Source organism: Liolophura sinensis, chromosome 12 (genome assembly GCF_032854445.1).
Source record: "Liolophura sinensis isolate JHLJ2023 chromosome 12, CUHK_Ljap_v2, whole genome shotgun sequence".
In the NCBI taxonomy this organism is placed as follows: domain Eukaryota; kingdom Metazoa; phylum Mollusca; class Polyplacophora; order Chitonida; family Chitonidae; genus Liolophura; species Liolophura sinensis.
Genome location: NC_088306.1, coordinates 1,204,999 through 1,226,890, shown reverse-complemented (window position 1 = coordinate 1,226,890; position 21,892 = coordinate 1,204,999). Strand labels below are relative to the sequence as shown.

The following is a 21,892-nucleotide window of genomic DNA, read 5'->3' as shown; positions in this document are numbered from 1 at the left end:
TTTTGACCTTAGTAACTGAATGGCTAGTTATGTTCACAGTAAATGGTTAGTTTTGATCACAACAAATGGCTATTTATGATCACAATAAATGCCATTTGCTATTTTTTGAAGGAGTTAATCCACTTATTTGTTTCACGTTTCCCAGGGATCGAAGTCTATAAAGGATGATGTGCTCGCTACAAAACAGTCCGTCCTAAACACGGAAAGGAAGGCAAAGGCATTGGTAAGAGAAATAACGACTGGGAACAATCAGGATGTATCTACTAAATTCTTAGAAGTCTTTCAGAATCTCCACACCTTTGTATTTGTCCACATATTTGTATTTTGTACACCGTTATTAGTGGTTGTACCACTGTAAAGTGATGTTGATCTGTTTGGTAATTTTTAACGATACTTTTCCAAAGGTTTGTGGGTCACTCTGGGAGCTCCAGGTCTAAACGTGACTGCCATTGTGTGAGTGAAGAATTCTTGAGAACGGTCTTAAAAAACAGTCAAATGAAAACGTAAATAAATGATGAATAAATAACTAATTTGTGCTTTTCCCCCCTTTAGAAATATCCCACATTCACGGAGATTCGTCAGCGTCTTCAGAGACAGGTGACCGAAGCAGCGCGGGAGAGGTACAAGCAGCTGAAACGATCTCCACCCTCCTCAGGTAAGGGGAGACCACTCTAAGCTACAACGGATTAGCTGAGGAATAACATGTACTGCTGGATTTTGTTTCTCCTTTTTTTCACTCACTTAAAAGTCAAATGTAAATGAACAGTGATTTGCCTCTGTGATGTAGGAAATGAGTAAACTTCATTTGACTGATACGTTCTGGTCACTCTTTACAGACTTTACAGACTCAAGGTGTGTTTTTTTTCAGTGAGCCCGAGTTGGGCCTGCATTGTGTTCCTGTGTTTGTGTAAAAAATACACATGTTTAGAAGCTGGTTAGAACTTTGTCAGAGAACACCATTATGCAGTTACAGAAGGATTGGCTGTAAAATGGCCTGTGTGTACACAGTGGCTGACGAAAGATTAGCCACATCATGTAAACTGTTTTTGTCCCCTGTGTAGAAGGAAGGTTGATATATGCATACATTTGTATGTTTGTCCCTGTCAAGAAGGAAGGTTGACATGTGCATACATTTGTATGTTTGTCCCTTGTCGAGAAGGAAGGTGGATATGTGCATACATTTGTATGTTTGTCCCTTGTGGAGAAGGAAGGTGGATATGTGCATATATTGGCATGTTTGTCCCCTGTCAAGAAGGAAGGTTGACATGTGCATACATTTGTATGTTTGTCCCTTGTGTAGAAGGAAGGTTGACATATGCATACATTTGTATGTTTGTCCCCTGTCGAGAAGGAAGGTGGATATGTGCATACATTTGTATGTTTGTCCCCTGTCAAGAAGGAAGGTTGACATGTGCATACATTTGTATGTTTGTCCCTTGTGGAGAAGGAAGGTTGATATGTGCATATATTGGCATGTTTGTCCCCTGTCAAGAAGGAAGGTTGACATGTGCATACATTTGTATGTTTGTCCCTTGTCGAGAAGGAAGGTGGATATGTGCATACATTTGTATGTTTGTCCCCTGTGTAGAAGGAAGGTTGATATGTGCATACATTTGTATGTTTGTCCCCTGTGTAGAAGGAAGGTTGATATGTGCATACATTTGTATGTTTGTCCCTGTCAAGAAGGAAGGTTGACATGTGCATACATTTGTATGTTTGCCCCTTGTCGAGAAGGAAGGTGGATATGTGCATACATTTGTGTGTTTGTCCCTTGTCGAGAAGGAAGGTGGATATATGCATACATTTGTATGTTTGCCCTTGTCAAGAAGGAAGGTTGACATGTGCATACATTTGTATGTTTGTCCCTTGTCGAGAAGGAAGGTGGATATGTGCATACATTTGTATGTTTGTCCCTTGTCGAGAAGGAAGGTGGATATGTGTGTACATTTGTATGTTTGTCCCCTGTGTAGAAGGAAGGTTGACATATGCATACATTTGTCTGTTTGCCCTTGTGGAGAAGGAAGGTGGATATGTGCATACATTTGTATGTTTGTCCCTGTCAAGAAGGAAGGTTGACATGTGCATACATTTGTATGTTTGTCCCTTGTCGAGAAGGAAGGTGGATATGTGCATACATTTGTATGTTTGTCCCCTGTCAAGAAGGAAGGTTGACATGTGCATACATTTGTATGTTTGCCCCTTGTCGAGAAGGAAGGTGGATATGTGCATACATTTGTATGTTTGCCCTTGTCGAGAAGGAAGGTGGATATGGGCATACATTTGTATATTTGTCCCTTGTCGAGAAGGAAGGTGGATATGTGTGTACATTTGTATGTTTGTCCCTTGTGTAGAAGGAAGGTTGACATATGCATACATTTGTATGTTTGCCCTTGTCGAGAAGGAAGGTGGATATGTGCATACATTTGTATGTTTGTCCCTGTCAAGAAGGAAGGTTGACATGTGCATACATTTGTATGTTTGTCCCTTGTCGAAAAGGAAGGTGGATATGTGCATACATTTGTATGTTTGTCCCTGTCAAGAAGGAAGGTGGATATGTGTGTACATTTGTATGTTTGCCCCTTGTCGAGAAGGAAGGTGGATATGTGCATACATTTGTATGTTTGCCCTTGTCGAGAAGGAAGGTGGATATGTGCATACATTTGTATGTTTGCCCCTTGTCGAGAAGGAAGGTGGATATGTGCATACATTTGTATGTTTGTCCCTTGTGTAGAAGGAAGGTTGACATATGCATACATTTGTATGTTTGCCCTTGTCGAGAAGGAAGGTGGATATGTGCATACATTTGTATGTTGGTCACCTGTTGAGAAGGAAGGTGGATATGTGCATACATTTGTATGTTTGTCCCTTGTGGAGAAGGAAGGTTGATATGTGCATACATTTGTATGTTTGCCCCTTGTCGAGAAGGAAGGTGGATATGTGCATACATTTGTATGTTTGTCCCTGTCAAGAAGGAAGGTGGATATGTGCATACATTTGTATGTTTGCCCTTGTCGAGAAGGAAGGTGGATATGTGCATACATTTGTATGTTTGTCACCTGTTGAGAAGGAAGGTGGACATGTGCATACATTTGTATGTTTGTCCCTTGTGGAGAAGGAAGGTTGATATGTGCATACATTTGTATGTTTGTCCCTGTCAAGAAGGAAGGTTGACATGTGCATACATTTGTATGTTTGTCCCTGTCAAGAAGGACGGTTGACATGTGCATACATTTGTATGTTTGTCCCTGTCAAGAAGGAAGGTGGATATGTGCATACATTTGTATGTTTGTCCCTGTCAAGAAGGAAGGTTGATATGTGCATACATTTGTATGTTTGCCCTTGTCGAGAAGGAAGGTGGATATGTGCATACATTTGTATGTTTGCCCCTTGTCGAGAAGGAAGGTGGATATGTGCATACATTTGTATGTTTGTCCCTTGTGTAGAAGGAAGGTTGACATATGCATATATTTGTATGTTTGTCCCTTGTCGAGAAGGAAGGTGGATATGTGCATACATTTGTATGTTTGTCACCTGTTGAGAAGGAAGGTGGATATGTGCATACATTTGTATGTTTGTCCCTTGTCGAGAAGGAAGGTGGATATGTGCATACATTTGTATGTTTGTCCCTGTCAAGAAGGAAGGTTGACATGTGCATACATTTGTATGTTTGCCCCTTGTGGAGAAGGAAGGTGGATATGTGCATACATTTGTATGTTTGTCCCTGTCAAGAAGGAAGGTTGACATGTGCATACATTTGTATGTTTGTCCCTGTCAAGAAGGAAGGTTGACATGTGCATACATTTGTATGTTTGTCCCTTGTCGAGAAGGAAGGTGGATATGTGCATACATTTGTATGTTTGTCCCTGTCAAGAAGGAAGGTTGACATGTGCATACATTTGTATGTTTGCCCCTTGTCGAGGAGGAAGGTGGATATGTGCATACATTTGTATGTTTGTCCCTGTCAAGAAGGAAGGTTGACATGTGCATACATTTGTATGTTTGCCCCTTGTCGAGAAGGAAGGTGGATATGTGCATACATTTGTATGTTTGCCCTTGTCGAGAAGGAAGGTGGATATGTGCATACATTTGTATATTTGTCCCTTGTCGAGAAGGAAGGTGGATATGTGTGTACATTTGTATGTTTGTCCCCTGTCGAGAAGGAAGGTTGACATGTGCATACATTTGTATGTTTGTCCCTTGTGTAGAAGGAAGGTTGACATATGCATACATTTGTATGTTTGCCCTTGTCGAGAAGGAAGGTGGATATGTGCATACATTTGTATGTTTGCCCCTGTCAAGAAGGAAGGTTGACATGTGCATACATTTGTATGTTTGCCCCTTGTCGAGAAGGAAGGTGGATATGTGTGTACATTTGTATGTTTGCCCCTTGTCGAGAAGGAAGGTGGATATGTGCATACATTTGTATGTTTGTCCCTGTCAAGAAGGAAGGTGGATATGTGCATACATTTGTATGTTTGTCCCTTGTGTAGAAGGAAGGTTGACATATACATACATTTGTATGTTTGCCCTTGTCGAGAAGGAAGGTGGATATGTGCATACATTTGTATGTTTGCCCCTTGTCGAGAAGGAAGGTGGATATGTGCATACATTTGTATGTTTGTCCCTGTCAAGAAGGAAGGTTGACATGTGCATACATTTGTATGTTTGCCCCTTGTCGAGAAGGAAGGTGGATATGTGCATACATTTGTATGTTTGCCCTTGTCGAGAAGGAAGGTGGATATGTGCATACATTTGTATATTTGTCCCTTGTCGAGAAGGAAGGTGGATATGTGTGTACATTTGTATGTTTGTCCCCTGTCGAGAAGGAAGGTTGACATGTGCATACATTTGTATGTTTGCCCCTTGTCGAGAAGGAAGGTGGATATGTGTGTACATTTGTATGTTTGTCACCTGTTGAGAAGGAAGGTGGATATATGCGTACATTTGTATGTTTGCCCTTGTGGAGAAGGAAGGTGGATATGTGCATACATTTGTATGTTTGTCCCCTGTCAAGAAGGAAGGTTGACATGTGCATACATTTGTATGTTTGTCCCCTGTCAAGAAGGAAGGTTGACATGTGCATACATTTGTATGTTTGTCCCCTGTCAAGAAGGAAGGTTGACATGTGCATACATTTGTATGTTTGTCCCCTGTCAAGAAGGAAGGTTGACATGTGCATACATTTGTATGTTTGTCCCTGTCAAGAAGGAAGGTTGATATGTGCATACATTTGTATGTTTGCCCCTTGTGGAGAAGGAAGGTTGACATGTGCATACATTTGTATGTTTGTCCCCTGTCAAGAAGGAAGGTTGACATGTGCATACATTTGTATGTTTGTCCCTGTCAAGAAGGAAGGTTGACATGTGCATACATTTGTATGTTTGTCCCTTGTCGAGAAGGAAGGTGGATATGTGCATACATTTGTATGTTTGTCCCTGTCAAGAAGGAAGGTTGACATGTGCATACATTTGTATGTTTGCCCCTTGTCGAGAAGGAAGGTGGATATGTGCATACATTTGTATGTTTGTCCCTTGTGGAGAAGGAAGGTTGATATGTGCATACATTTGTATGTTTGTCCCTGTCAAGAAGGAAGGTGGATATGTGCATACATTTGTATGTTTGCCCCTTGTCGAGAAGGAAGGTGGATATGTGCATACATTTGTATGTTTGTCCCTTGTGTAGAAGGAAGGTTGACATATGCATACATTTGTATGATTGTCCCCTGTCAAGAAGGAAGGTTGACGTGCATACATTTGTATGTTTGCCCTTGTCGAGAAGGAAGGTGGATATGTGCATACATTTGTATGTTTGTCCCTGTCAAGAAGGAGGGTGGATATGTGCATACATTGGTATGTTTGTCCCTTGTGTAGAAGGAAGGTTGACATGTGCATACATTTGTATGTTTGTCCCTGTCAAGAAGGAGGGTGGATATGTGCATACATTGGTATGTTTGTCCCTTGTGGAGAAGGAAGGTGGATATGTGCATACATTTGTATGATTGTCCCTGTCAAGAAGGAAGGTTGACATGTGCATACATTTGTATGTTTGTCCCTGTCAAGAAGGAGGGTGGATATATGCATACATTTGTATGTTTGTCCCCTGTGTAGAAGGAAGGTGGATATGTGCATACATTTGTATGTTTGTCCCCTGTGTAGAAGGAAGGTTGACATGTGCATACATTTGTATGTTTGTCCCTGTCAAGAAGGAAGGTTGACATGTGCATACATTTGTATGTTTGTCCCTGTCAAGAAGGAAGGTGGATATGTGCATACATTTGTATGTTTGTCCCTGTCAAGAAGGAAGGTGGACATGTGCATACATTTGTATGTTTGTCCCCTGTCAAGAAGGAAGGTGGATATGTGCATACATTGGTATGTTTGTCCCTTGTCGAGAAGGAAGGTGGATATGTGCATACATTTGTATGTTTGTCCCTTGTGTAGAAGGAAGGTTGACATATGCATACATTTGTATGTTTGTCCCCTGTCAAGAAGGAAGGTGGATATGTGCATACATTTGTATGTTTGTCCCTTGTGTAGAAGGAAGGTTGACATATGCATACATTTGTATGTTTGTCCCCTGTCAAGAAGGAAGGTGGATATGTGCATACATTTGTATGTTTGTCCCTGTCAAGAAGGAAGGTTGACATGTGCATACATTTGTATGTTTGTCCCCTGTCAAGAAGGAAGGTGGATATGTGCATACATTGGTATGTTTGTCCCTTGTGGAGAAGGAAGGTTGACATGTGCATACATTTGTATGTTTGTCACCTGTCAAGAAGGAAGGTGGATATGTGCATACATTTGTATGTTTGTCCCTGTCAAGAAGGAAGGTGGATATGTGCATACATTGGTATGTTTGTCCCTTGTGGAGAAGGAAGGTTGACATGTGCATACATTTGTATGTTTGTCCCTGTCAAGAAGGAAGGTGGATATGTGCATACATTTGTATGTTTGTCCCTGTCAAGAAGGAAGGTGGATATGTGCATACATTTGTATGTTTGTCCCTTGTCGAGAAGGAAGGTTGACATGTGCATACATTTGTATGTTTGTCCCTTGTGTAAAAGGAAGGTTGATATGTGCATACATTTGTATGTTTGTCCCTGTCAAGAAGGAAGGTTGATATGTGCATACATTTGTATGTTTGTCCCTTGTCGAGAAGGAAGGTGGATATGTGTGTACATTTGTATGTTTGTCACCTGTTGAGAAGGAAGGTGGATATATGCGTACATTTGTATGTTTGTCCCCCATCGAGAAGGAAGGTTGATATGTGCATAGATTTGAATGTTAGTGGAGGAATTTTCCCCCCTCTCTACATGTACCCTTGGATTTTTTTAGTCCTGCAATATTTTTTGCGTAATGTACAGTGTAATAAATTGTAACCATCACTGGTAACAGGTAACAGAACAGCCTCAAACAGCACATATGGCAGCAGTAGATCCGTTAACGTGCACCAGGGAAACCTTGCTTCAGGCTCTAGACCCTCTTCTGACACCCGTAGACCTGCTGCTTCTGGGCCTATGCCAAGGACACGCCAATCACCCGTCCATCACCAACCCACTCCCAGTCAGCAGGCGCCAATAAACCGCCAAGCTCCGCCCAGTCACCAAGTCCCGCCCAAACCAACTCAGAGATCCACCTCTCCATGGAGAAATGGGACAAACACACCTCTGCAGAGTACAGGGTGAGTGTATGAATGCGCAGAAAGGGGAAGTGGGTGTGTCACTGATTTATTAATTCAACATCAGCATGTTTTTGGTTTGCTTCTTTTTCTTTTTGATGTCCTCTTGGATGCTGAGATAAAGAAGATGGTACAACATACAGCTGATAGAAAGACATGCCAACTAGTAGGTGGTAGTACATGCGAAAATATTGGTGAGGGTGTGATATACAAATTAATAGATGTTATTAAGACATTGATACTGATAGGAAATGGTGATGGAGGTGACAGAATGCTAATAAAACATGGTATGGAGGGTGGACAAAAGACTCATTTTGAAATCCACAATTGTTACCTGATTCTAACATCACCTCACGACACAGTTGTAATACTGCAGATGTGGCATTAATTGGTAATCCTTCATTCTTTGTCATGCTCAGGTCAACGACTGAATGGACGAGCACAAACTGGGACAGTGACGAGGAGGAGGAGGAGGATTCTGAGGATGAAGGTCAGGTAGACGGGCGCCTCGGCTTCCCCCAGGCCTCGCGCCCCGTGCCTCGCCCCAGGGCTTCACCCTCACCCAGGGCACAGCCACCTATACAGACTCGACCCCCGGACAACATCAGTGACTGGGATTCTGACGGTGTCAGGTAGGCAATGTCACAACACAGCGTACAATTTCTCAGGTGTGTGCATGACGTGACAGCATTTTGTAGAACATCACAACATTTTGTTCAACTCCACAAAATTTTGTTCAGTAGGGCACACAACTCACAGACTGCACCTCCCTCCGATTAATGCATCTATTTTGTTTATCAACGAGTGTTTTCAATCAATCAGTCAGTCGCTCTTTGGATGTGTTACAGTGATTTAGAAGAACTGGACCTGAAGCCTACCTCGGGTAATGTGACCAGTCAAGCCAGGCCACCCGTAGCCGCGCCTAAAGGACAGAAAGTGGCTGAGCTCTCACGCTCCATCGAGTTCCAGCTAAGTGTATGTCTAATACAAAAGTTATCTCCTCCTGTCTGATGAAAGGAAGAAAAAAAAATGAGAAATAGTTATGATATGTTTATGGCAAAAGCAATTAATTTGCATGTTTAAATCCAGTGCCATTAATTCAGGAGACTTTTCAGGTACCTGGCAAAGGTCAAAGGTGTCTTTAGTGAAGAATCCTTAAGCAAGGTGTTTAGCACCAGTCAGACAAATGAATAAGTCTCAACAGGGCTATATTTGTTCATGATGACGTGGTTAACTAACTGTAATTCTTCAACCTTTCTGCATGCTGGCACAGTGTTTATTCAAGGTTATTCTGAAGGCATTACTCTGAAGCCCTGAAACTGGCCACTCCAGCTAATGTAGTTTTGTGTCCAAAATCAACTTAAAACATGTGCATAAATTGCACTGAAAGTTTCTCTTTCATATACAAAAAGCTTGAGGAATTTGGGCACCTACAGTTTATTGAAGACTCACCAGGAGAATTTTCAGAAAATGTATGACGGAGAAGGGACATCATGTCATAGAAAAAGGTCATGCTTCATTTCACAGAAAGGGGTCATACCTCATGTCACAGGAAGAGGCCATGCCTCATATCACAGAAAAGGTCATGCCTCGTGTCACAGAAAAGGTCATGCCTCATGTCACAGAAAAAGCTCATGTCTCATGTTACAGAAAGAGGCCATGCTTCATGTCACAGAAAGAGGCCATACCTCATGTCACAGAGGCCACACCTCATGTCACAGAGGCCATGCCTCATATCACAGAAAAAGGTCATGCCTCATGTCACAGAAAAAGGCCATGCCTCATGTCACAGAAAAGGGTCATGCCTCTAAGAGACACCATGCCTCATGTCACATCATTATGTGCTTTTGACATTGTACATGTAACTCAGAGTAGTGCAGACATGTTTCCATTACATGCCCCACAAACTACATGTACTGTGAAAAGCGAATCTCATCACTGTGTTGCTTCTCTTCAGGGTCGTAAAGGTCAGAAGCCAGCCGGGGCTGTGGACACTATGGGGTCATCTCATGGTCAAGATGATGATCTGCCAGTAAGTACTTTCATTCTACAGAAATTCGAACACACATTTCAAGTCCATGAACTTACATGTTCTTTATTCTGATAAATTTAAATGTACCCAATCGCATCTTAAGAAAACCAATGATTTTTGAGGAATCACTCTTTGAAAGTACAATTTCTTTGATTTGACTTAGCAGTTTTACAGTGATATTTTGATGTCCAGGTTTTGATGCCCTTTTCATCTTTTATGCATATAAGGGTTAAGGACCATCTCAGCGTAGTATTTCATGTATGGTAAAGTTTGTTAGAAACTTGCCAGAGGTTAGTGGTTCACGCTGAGCACTTCAGTTCCTTTCACCCATGGTGCTGATGCCTTTGTGTAAATAACACTTTCTCACAAGCATGTGTTATGTGTTATGTCTGTTGTAAGTAGGCCTTTGTGGCCTATATCTGACAGAAGTAAGTAATGTTAAAGTTGTGCACTTCATAACGAGGACAGAACTAAGTTTGCTATGACCACGGTCCTGTGTATGGTTTGTCTTTGATATGGTTAATGCTCCTCATCTCAAGATGGCCAGACTGTTTTCACAAACTCCGTGATAAATCCCCGTGATAAATCTGTGATGTCATGAGAGTTTACGTATACAGTAAAGAGTAAAATAACAGTTAAAACTGAGTGATGAAAAATAGATAGAATTTCTTAAAACTATTACATTGAAACATTTTTTTCCCTGAGAGTCTTAATATTTCCATCAGAGTTCATCTTTTGTACAACTTGGAGGAAAAGGTAGATTTGTGTACATTGACTCGATGTCATGGAACATTAAGACTGTTCATGTAAGAATCTAAAATGAAAAATAAAACTGAATTAGTCCACTAAATATGAGGTGTCTAACTTGGTATGAACACATTTGTGCTGAAAGGTTATCAAGTTAAGACATGAACACATTTGTTCTGATGGGTTATCAGGTTAAGACATGAACACATTTGTTCTGACGGGTTATCAGGTTAAGACATGAACACATTTGTGCTGATGGGTTATCAGGTTAAGACATGAACACATTTGTGTTGAAAGGTTATCAGGTTAAGACATGAACAGATTTGTGCTGATGGGTTATCAAGTTAAGACATGAACACATTTGTGCTGATGGGTTATCAGGTTAAGACATGAACACTGTGCTGATGGGTTATCAAGTTAAGACATGAACACATTTGTGCTGATGGGTTATCAAGTTAAGACATGAACACATTTGTGCTGATGGGTTATCAGGTTAAGACATGAACACATTTGTTCTGACGGGTTATCAGGTTAAGACATGAACACATTTGTGTTGAAAGGTTATCAGGTTAAGACATGAACAGATTTGTGCTGATGGGTTATCAAGTTAAGACATGAACACATTTGTGCTGATGGGTTATCAGGTTAAGACATGAACACTGTGCTGATGGGTTATCAAGTTAAGACATGAACACATTTGTGCTGATGGGTTATGAGGTTAAGACATAACACATTTGTGCCGAAAGGTTATCAGGTTAAGACATGAACACATTTGTGCTGATGGGTTATCAGGTTAAGACATGAACACATTTGTGCTGAAAGGTTATCAGGTTGAGGATGTAACATTCTCACATTTTTTCATAAGACATTTTTCATGACCATATACTTACGTCTGTGTTTTTTCTCAGGGTTTTAAAGACGATGACAGCTTCCCTGATATTTCCTCCCTGGAGGAGAACGACGGAGTCGCTCCTATCAAGCCTCAGAAGTGAGTTACGTGTACTTCCCGTCTGACATGCGCATACATACATGTATCGTAGTGAATGCCAAACCTGTTGTTCAGTTGCTGTGTCACACTTCATCAGGCTTAGATGACGTTCAGGCTGCCGTTTTATCACTCGTTTGCTATGACACACTTCATGAGGCTTAGGTGACGTTCATGCTGCCGTTTAATCGCTCATAATACTCGCTGGAGACCATTTTTCCTCCACCAATATTTTGTTGCTTATCTGTATGTTACATATGGGAAAGTTCGCCCAAGGTTGGTGGTTTTACCCAGTTTCCATACTAATTCAAGTGCAAAATTTTTCAGCATGACCTTAAACAGCAATGAAATATTTGTTGAAATTTATAAGCTTGTGTCGTTACTGCTACGAAGTGAAAAACATGTCTATATCCTGTTGTTGCCACTATTGCCACCTGTGGTTTTGTTGGAAATACGAAAGATTCTCATATTTAGGTACATAAAGTGTCAGTAGAAAATGTACTCGACTGTGCTCTGCCTCAGTGACAGGCCGACAATCTAGCAGTGTGCAAGCTTTAATTTAATCCAGCAAGGCAGCATTGTGTACGGGAAGCCCTGTGTTTTTTCGGTACCGGCAGCCCTATGATTAAGTACACATTTGTTTTTGGGTACCGGCAGCCCCATGATTAAGTACACATTTGTTTTTGGGTACCGGCAGCCCCATGATTAAGTACACATTTGTTTTTGGGTACTGGCAGCCCTATGATTAAGTACACATTTGTTTTTGGGTAATGGCAGCCCTATGATTAAGTACACATTTGTTTTTGGGTAATGGCAGCCCTATGACTAAGTGCACATTTGTTTTTGGGTACCGGCAGCCCTATGACTAAGTACACATTTGTTTTTCGGTACCGACAGCCCCATGATTAAGTACACATTTGTTTTTGGGTACCGGCAGCCCTATGACTAAGTACACATTTGTTTTTGGGTACCGGCAGCCCTATGACTAAGTACACATTTGTTTTTGGGTACCAGAAGCCCTGTGATTAAGTACACATTCATTTTAAATGAGAAGTGCTCAAAAATGACTAATTTTTCGTTGACAGAGCTCAAGGTTTTCTGATTATGATCCTTAAAATTTTTGACTGTCAAGTATCGAGAAAGTGAAAACACCATTTTATTTCCTTGTGTTTATACTGTGTTTTTTCATTGGAGTAATCTGCCTTCGTTGTCACTCTTCAGGCACGCTGTGGGTAGAGCTAGTTTTGCCGACACAGATCAGTCCTCGAACACATATGGCACCAGTAAATGGGGGTCATCTTCAAGAGGTAAGGGGACTTAAGAAATCCAAAAATATTTCTGCAATTTTGAAATGTTGAATCTAAACAGATATAAATGAAATAGTTTATGTGTTCTGCACATCATTATCAATGTGTCTGTCAGTATATGGTTTTGATCATCACTCACCAATGTTTGTGTTCCCTTATTTCAGCCTCCAGTACAACTTGAGGTAACCTGCATATAATCACAGGTCTTTGTGTCACTTTGTAGTAGCCATGTTCTTTTTATTTTTTTTATTTTTCTTGCTTTTAATCTTAGCCTCATTTTGATCACTGCCTCATTTGATTGAAGACACCGCTTAATTTTGAGCACAGCCTCATTTGAGTGAAAACACAGTTTAATGGTAAGCACAGTCACATGGGTGAAGACACAGCTTAATGAAGAACACAGCCTCATTTGAGTGGAGACAGCTAAATTTTGAGCACAGCCTCATTAGGGTGAAAACAATTTTGAGCACAGCCTCATTTGAATGAAGACAGCTTAATTTTGAGCACAGTCGTGTTTGAGTGAAGACAGCTTAATTTTGAACACACCCTCATTTGAGTGAAGACACAGTTAAATTTTGAGCACAGCCTCATTTGAGTGAAAACAGCTTAATTTTGAGCACAGTCGCGTTTTTTAGTGAAGACAACTTAATTTTGAACACCCCCTCATTGGAGTGAAGACACACCTAAATTTTGAGCACAACCTCATTCAAGTGGCACAGCTTAATTTTAAGCACAGACTCACTTTAAGCTTTGAGCTGTCTCACAGTTTAAGCACAGCTCAATTCAGGCCCATATTTTGTTTTGAAGTATTTAATATTTTGAGCTGTTTCATTTTGAATTCAACTTTTTTGGGGCTATGTATCATTTTGAAACAAGCGCTATCTTGAGCTGTTTCAGTTTGAACACAGAATTACATTGAGCATACCTCCATTTTGAGCTGTCTGAGAGTGGACAATAGTGTCATTTGTTTGTTTATTTATTTGATTGGTGTTTTACGCCGTTCTCAAGAATATTTCACTTTTACGACGGCGGCCAGCATTATGGTGGGAGGAAACCGGGCAGAGCCCAGGGCAAACCCACGACCATCTGCAGGTTGTTGGAAGACCATCCCATGTATGCCTCGAGAGGAAGCAAGCTTGATCTGGACTTGAACTCACAGCAACCGATGGGTCATTATGCTACGCTAGCGCGATATCCAACTGAGCCGTGGAGACTCGCAGTGTGATTTGAGCTTTGTCTTAGTTTGACCAACAGCATTATCTTGTGATGTGTCTCACACTGCAAATAGCAAATTTTCAGCTGTATATCATTTTGAGCAACAGCATTATTTTGAGCTCTGGCATTTTTGTTTTGAGCAATTCCAGTTTCAGTTAACCTAAATGTGATTTTCTTCAAGGACACTGCAATGTGAATGCAAGCTACATAATAAAATTTCACATCTACTTCTAATTTGGCAAAAGCAGAGTTTTGATCTCACAATTTTTATCAAATAATTACAATTACTAAACCACTTAAGTTTGTTGTCGTATTCAAAAGATAATTATTTCTCATTTGCAACTCCACTCTACACAACGCACATTTTCGCAGAAATTACTTTTATTTGAACATTCAAGTTAGTAGTATACTGTTTACTTTTCTCTCTCTCTCTTTCTCTTTCTACATGGACAATTTAGTTCTTATGGTGATAAATATTTTAGCTTTGTTTGATAGAGTGCTTGGAGTGCTTGGAGTGGTAGTTGGTGGAAGGTAGCTTTAGATATTTCTCTGTGATATTCTGGGAAATCAAGGTTGTCTCTTTTTCTTGGTCTTCTGTTTAGTTTAGAAATTGATCTGACATATCCTAATGTATCAGCGGTGATTCACATGTGCAACATTAAGCCAAATGCCGGGAAAATGTGTTGTTTTTTTTAACTTCTGCACCTCTGGCCAAAGGTGATAGGCTTCCGCTACATTATCTCCAAGTAGTTGTGACTTTGCAGAAGTAACAAGTTTTTATATATAGGCTGTCAAATTATGGAGGAAATATTGCCAATTATTAAAACATTGAATTAAATTTCTTGGTGTTAATCTAAGTGATAATTCACTAGCATTTGATATAAAAGTGTCTTCTTGATGAAATGGTTTACACCTGCAGTGTTGATTCTGCTACTCGAGACTTCCCTCATTTCTGAAAGCTGTCGGATAGTGTTATTCTCATGTACAGGGTATAATGTACTTCCACCTGGCTTTATTGTATGAGGTTATAATAAGCTTTGAAGCTTTCAGTAAAATATAAACAGAGGATTTATGTATTTTGTGTGTGTGTGTGTGTGGAATGTCTCACGAATTCCCATCAATTGCATATCAATGTTTCAGCCATGAGTTCACCAGCACCTAGCTCTGTGAAAGACTCTGTGGTGAGTCTTACAGACTGGGACTCAGACATCAGTGACATCTAGTGGTGACATCTGGCATTAACATCTAGAGGCGACATCTGGCATTAACATCTAGAGGCGACATCTGGAGATGACACCTGGCGTAGACATCTGAAGATGACATCTGGTGTTAACATCTGGAGATGACATCTGACGTAGACATCTAACATAGACATCTGGAGATGACATCTGACATAGACATCTGGAGATGACATCTGGCATAGACATCTGGAGATGACATCTGACATAGACATCTGCAGATGACATCTGGCGTTGACGTCTGCAGATGACATATTGCATAATATTGCATTGGAGACATCTGTCAGCAACGAGTCAATGATAGGGCAGAAAAATCTAAAGTATTATGCAGTTATGTGACAAAGGTGCTCTAACATTTTCTTTGGCTGTAAGAAATAATTAAGAATACTAAGAACAATAGTAATTTTATCTGGACTATGTTCAGGCTATATCCAGTACACTCTGATGTCAGTTACAAATGAAAGGACTGCAGCATATTTAGTTTGGTTTACCTGTATCTATTCGAATAGGTAACAAAATAGCAATGTTTTTCAGGTCTGTTGCTGTGTGTAGTTTGAAGGTTTCATACGTCATTAGTTCCCTATGATACAGAATTGCATGATATCTGTGATTCTGTACTGTACCAAAACAGGTATGATTTCAGAGTTCTGTTAGGTGACATATGGCATAGTAAATAGAAAATAATATGCCCTTATGATATGAGAAAAAGGCTGATATATATATACTTAGTGTAGGGAATATAAAATGTAAGAGAGAAAAAGTCTCCACTTCATCATGTGTTAGGAATACAGCAATCCCTAACAATCAGTAGCAACAATACTAAGTGGCAACAGTCCTTGGCTGAATAGAAACAATCCTGCAGGGAGTAGCAGCAACCTTGTGCTGAGTGACAACCATCCTGTACTAACTGGCAACAATCCTACAGTGAGTGGCAGCAACCTTGTGCAAAGTGGCAACAATCCTTTACCAAATGAAAGCCTGTTATAAAGGGAGGCAAAAATGGATCTGTTTAACACTGTATGATTAAAGTGTTGAATAGTAAGTAATTTTACATTTTCAAATATTCCCTTTGCTACAAAGTTTTGTCAACTACGTGTGGGTGCTAAATGTACAGGATACAGGAAAATGTAAGCACCACTTAAAAATGTTTGTGCATGTATCTTCCTGGGTGTACACAGATACTTTGTTCTTTTTACTGCGGTAACTAGTGTGATTGTCCACTTTATTTCAATGAAATATAACAGATGACTTACCGTCAATACTGAGATTCAGTCATTTTAAATTGAATTTTATCCACTGGTGTGGATCAGGTATTTTATTCATAATATGGTGGTGTTTGTTTCAGTGGCAATGTCAGATATTTTGTCTGGATTTACTGTTGAATTGCTTTCAATTCTGCATTTTTTTCTTGCATGTGAAACAGATTAGAAAGAAAAATGGCTGTACTTACTATATATTGCATAATAGCAATTAACTTTTTGATTGATTAATACATTGCGCCTGAAGTTGTGATATGGTCCCTTCTCTTGTTTGGAAATTTGAGATGACTCCTTCTTGAGGCCTGCAGGGTTTCCCTCCTAAACCGGTGTCTTATGCATAGTCATTTTGTTATGTCGATTTTTGGGGAATCGTGCTGTTAAACTTACCGTCCATATACACACATGTATACCTGATGTCCCAACTCATCTTAGTGCATTATGGGAATTTTACTCGTAAAAAAAAAAAACAAAATCTAAAAGACGTCCATGTTTTTTAAAGAGATTTTTGATTGGCAGGTGCCATCATTATTCTGTCCAATGAAGTGACAACAAAAGTATCCTGTTATATGTTAATTTACATTTTGTGCCTTGAAATTGAAATGTCACCCATTGTTCTTGTTGCTCCTTGTGCTTGTTAAGATGTAAGCCGTCCAAGCTTTTACATATTGTGTCCCCTTAGATTTTTTAAGCATCCATTTTACACCCTGTAACTTTTAAAATGTAGATATTTTATGTGATACTCTTTGATCCTGTTTGTCCCCTTCTCTTAGCATTATTTTATCATCTTTGATATATCTTTCTTGTTGGGTCTCTTTTTTTTTTCCAGAAAACCCATGATAAGAGTCTGCTCAGTCTATTGTTTCTTAGTGCAAGCCTTATCCGTGCTTATTCAAACAACCAAAGTAAGAGCATTGTTTGCAGTGTTAGTGAAGCCCATGTGTGAAAGAACTAAAGGTTGAAGATAAAAATGACATTAAATGATAACTTACAAGAATAAAATGAAAAATTTGTTTTCTGCTATTGGTGCTTCTGTCAAAAAATTAAACCACAAGCAAACAAAACACAGAGGGTCTTTTTGTCTCAGACAAAAGTTAAAAAAAAACGTTGACTTTGCTCAAACTTTGACCTTTATTATTTGTTTGCTAAGACAGAGCAGAATGTTTATTCTGATTGATTTCAGAGGCATAATAATTTACGTTTGCATTAAACGACCGTGCATTCAAAAGCCATGTTTTTCCACATGTTTTTCATGTTTTTTTAGCTGAGATTTCATTACATTGATTTCTTTGATTTTGTATGGAATATTTTTTGTTGTGTAGGCCAAATGCAAATGTCATCATTATATTTTTGTACCTTGATTTTATAAAACTTTCAGTAATTTGTTCAATTGCTGGCGCGGACAGATTACCGCACCCCGCCCCCTGTCCTGAAAGAACTGAGTAACCGTCCAGATGTATCCTCGTTATAAAGCATTATAAAGGCTGTCTGACTAGTGTACAGACATAGTTGTCGCTACTTTAACTTTTTGAACCATACACTATGCAGCATATATAACTGTAAGCTTTACTTTTGCAGTCTTGCAAAGTTTCTACTTTTGTGAAAAATCGCTTCGTGGCAGAGACAAAATTTAAGGTCAGATATGTGTGTATTACTCATCTTGTGTCCTTGTGTTTTCAGACAGCATTTTAAATAGCATTACCGTTATACAGTGAATATGTTGTTGTTGTTACTCTATTTAGTATATGGAATCTTTTCACGTATGAAATGGTTATACATAGTTTTTGTGCCCCGCAGATAATCAAACTTTGTTGGTGATAGATATTGTACTGTCTCGTGAGGAAAGTTCATAAAATAGCTGGAACTATACAGATATAATATCGGCAAGTGATACCTTAGATAGGTTAATTAGCCTACTTATATTTTATTCGATTTATAGACCATATACGCTCACGCGTTGATTATTTTCTACGTAGACTTTATTGATTGCATAATAATTTGTGAATTTAATTTTTAGAAATTACCCGGATTTATTGAATTGACAATTATTGATTTCAAATGTATATATTGATATGAAATGAATTTTTTTTATACGTTTGTCGACTTGTATTTATGATAACATTGCCCAGTATCTATGAGAACATTGACTTGTATATGTATGTTTGAAGAGAGCGCTGAAATTCCCTATACGGTTAAACTTGTTATATGCTATCTGATAAATATCGTATAATGATATATCTCAAATTAAGAATCCAACCATTGCAGGCCTGCCTGGGATGATTTTATTGGATCGCTGTTATGGAGTTCGACAGGATAATGTTTAAGGCCCCGAATGCTGGCCACCTTCGTATTAGTGAAACATTTTGATGTGGAAACGGCCTAAAACACCAATCAAATAAGTAAATAAAACTTTTAATCCTCATTTTAAAAAACCCAAAACAACCAAAAAACAAAACCTGTCAGTCCCGGCTATGATATACATGTACATACATTGTAGAGAGATTCAAGTTAGCAAGCACTGTCATATCACGTCACAATCGAGGTGTTTGGGTAAAATATAAGTTTTTGTTGTGGCGAATTCAGGGTCTGCTTCGTGTCGGTTCAGTGCAAAAAAATCTATATGTATAAGGTTACAAGCGTCGTAGAAAGGTACGGAATTTTGTTTTGTGCGTGGTTTTACTTCCACAACCATCACAGGAAGGGGTCGTGTGAAATTCGGTCGCGGTTAAGATCATAGAATGAATTAACTCTTTTTTCTTCTTATACCGTCAACGTAGGTTTAACAGAATTTGTAAAGGTACTGTACCTGCTGGCACAATAACCGCATTACAGGCCAACTTTACCCTTCGGCGTGCGTACACTGATGAACGTATTCCAGACAACCTGTAACCCAGGTATTATAGAACAAACATCTTACCTCGTTTTATCTCTGTGTCGGTAGATGATTAGGATCACCCTATTTGAACTGTATGTCTGATTTCACAGATTTCAAATTTGTTATGATCTGCATGGTCAGAATACAAACAGACATTCCTTATTCTTTTATCCACACACTTGTGTTCTTCGAAAAAATATTACACTCGATGTTTTCTAACACTCTTCGTTGATGCAATGAAGTGTTTTACAAATAGATGTTTTCCCATGTGGTTTTGAATGTACCGATTTCTTGTAAATGATGTTTATTTGTTTCTTATTATTTTTCCACTGGTTGCCTTACTCTTGTCCACTTTCTCCATAGTCCGAAACCGCCTTTTGTCCGCCATCTTGGTCTATATTTGTATGGATTTAACTGATTGGTTCACTACAGCAAAGTGTGGATTTATCTGAATGGTTCACTACTGCAGCGTGTTCAATTGAGGCATGTATTTTATCAGACTGTAGTTTTTTGATCTACTTAACACTTTCAGTGTTTTTCTCAGATTGATTACAAATTCACTTGTTTTAAAATTACGTCGTCTCCATGCAAAATAGAAGCAAGTTACATACGTGTTCACTGGGCTGTTACATTTTAAAATAATAACAATACATGTTTACGTTTTTACACGTACGGAGTCGTAATATTTACGTGACGTTGCGGTCTGTACGATTATTTGTTAAAGCAGAATTTTAGTTTGTAATTACTGAGGTCTATGCAGAAATGAAACAGTATAATTCCAAGTCTCACCAGTTTTATGGAATCATCACGTGTTATAGGTATCTGGGCCCAGTTACACATAGATGTCCGTACATGCACGATAATAGCACATTTAGGACAATGGTGCGGTAATAGTGACGTATGAAATGTCGTACGACAAACATACGATAAAAAAGTGTCGCACGCCGCTTCCTGAAACTGGGCCCGGTGCAGTATTTTTTTTTTCAGATTGACTACAATTTGACTCGGTTTAAAATTACATCTTTATGCATAATAGAAGCAAGGGTATAGCCTACATTAGTGTGTCACGTTTTATGTTTGGCGTTTGCCTGTTTACAAAATTATTATGTGTAGTAGCGCGTATAGTATTGAATCTTTACATAACAATAGCCTGCTCAAGGATTCTATCTAGTTTTACCGAGTTCCCGTGATAATTGATTACCTTTCTTTGTATTAAAGTCCGTTATATCATTTATAACTGCCTGTTTCATTCTCTCTGTCTGTATATACAGCGCACATACGTATTCGCATGACAATAAAATATTAATCTAACATCTCCCTTCTTTTTTGGTCGTTATATCTTTTCAAGCAAGGTCTCAATGTGCTCATATGTGGACGAACTGCACTCAAAAAAAGTCATCTTAATTTGAAGAGATAGATTGCTGCCTGAGTGATTCCAGAATGAATTATGTTATATTACATCAGATTGTTCTGTTAAATTTAACACACGTATTGTATAAATTCAACATAAATATTCTGTTAGACTAACAGAATATTGTGTTATAATAACAGAATACATTCTAGCATCACTCAGACAACAGAGTACCAGATTACTTTTTTCAGTGTGGCGTGATAATTTGGATTTTGCTAAATGTCACGAAATTCTCGACGAGGTATTCCTTATAAGGTTGTACCGTATATGGTGAAATTGAGGTCGGGTGAGTCCATTCAGGCTAAAACAACAGCATTAGAACTGAGACATACGTATACGAGTGCTGAGATATACCAGTCGTCTGCTGGATGAACTTTTCAGTAATCGCAAGAACATTTTGGTGAACGAGCGTTTAGCACAGCTTTATTTTACTAGAACCACCTAATAAAAGTGTATGAGAAAATCAGTCAAAACTTGGCATTAAAGGTGTTCCAACATCACTGCCAATTGTTAACTGTTTCTATTAGCAAGAACTCGTCTTAATTTTATACCTTTGCTTTGGTGTTGAACTGTGTTTTGAGAATTCGCTTTGCGTTTATTGACCTGGAACTTCCATGGTTAACGACTGGTATACTGATGTCTGTTTTGACGCCAGGATTCCCTTCATGAAGTAGCCCTTATTTACGTATATGTCAGCTGTCCTGGATGACATTCAGTGATCATCAGGTCCTTGGCCAATTGGGTCGCGTGTTCAGATCCAGCTCTCAGGAAGCCAGGAGGTTAGTCAGGTACCTGGTAAGCCTTGGTGGTTTCCTCCAGACACTCCGGTTTCAGCCAGCTATAATTCTGACTGCGGGCATGTCCGTGAAAAATTAAACACGTCGAAGAAGAATCGAATTTTAAAACATATAGGCCTTGTGTAGGATGTAACTAGCACCACTTTGACCTACACACGCAGACATCAAAATTTGACGCATAATGGTGGCACAGTCAGTTAGCAGACCTCCGTGCACGCTTTGGTTTGACTCTACGTCATCTTACGTTTGAAGGGAAAGAAATAAAAAATGAAGACAGCATTGATGGAAAGGCCTTTGAGAAATGTATCTGAAAATACTTTCTTTTAATTTTTTTTGAATTTCTTTCCACTGA

General features: G+C 39.2%; 1 protein-coding gene across 1 annotated transcript in view; it reads left to right on the top strand.

The window, feature by feature from the left end:
* The window catches only part of LOC135479310 (cilium assembly protein DZIP1L-like), a 36,401-nt gene extending 15,754 nt beyond the window's left edge, over positions 1 to 20,647 (top strand). The window contains 9 exon segments of the mRNA XM_064759133.1: positions 146 to 223; positions 553 to 655; positions 7,395 to 7,680; positions 8,097 to 8,309; positions 8,526 to 8,652; positions 9,635 to 9,709; positions 11,365 to 11,444; positions 12,663 to 12,748; positions 15,104 to 20,647. Of these exon segments, the coding sequence (XP_064615203.1) occupies positions 146 to 223; positions 553 to 655; positions 7,395 to 7,680; positions 8,097 to 8,309; positions 8,526 to 8,652; positions 9,635 to 9,709; positions 11,365 to 11,444; positions 12,663 to 12,748; positions 15,104 to 15,186 (1,131 nt within the window). The 3' untranslated portion in view covers positions 15,187 to 20,647.
* Positions 20,648 to 21,892: the final 1,245 nt, after the last annotated feature.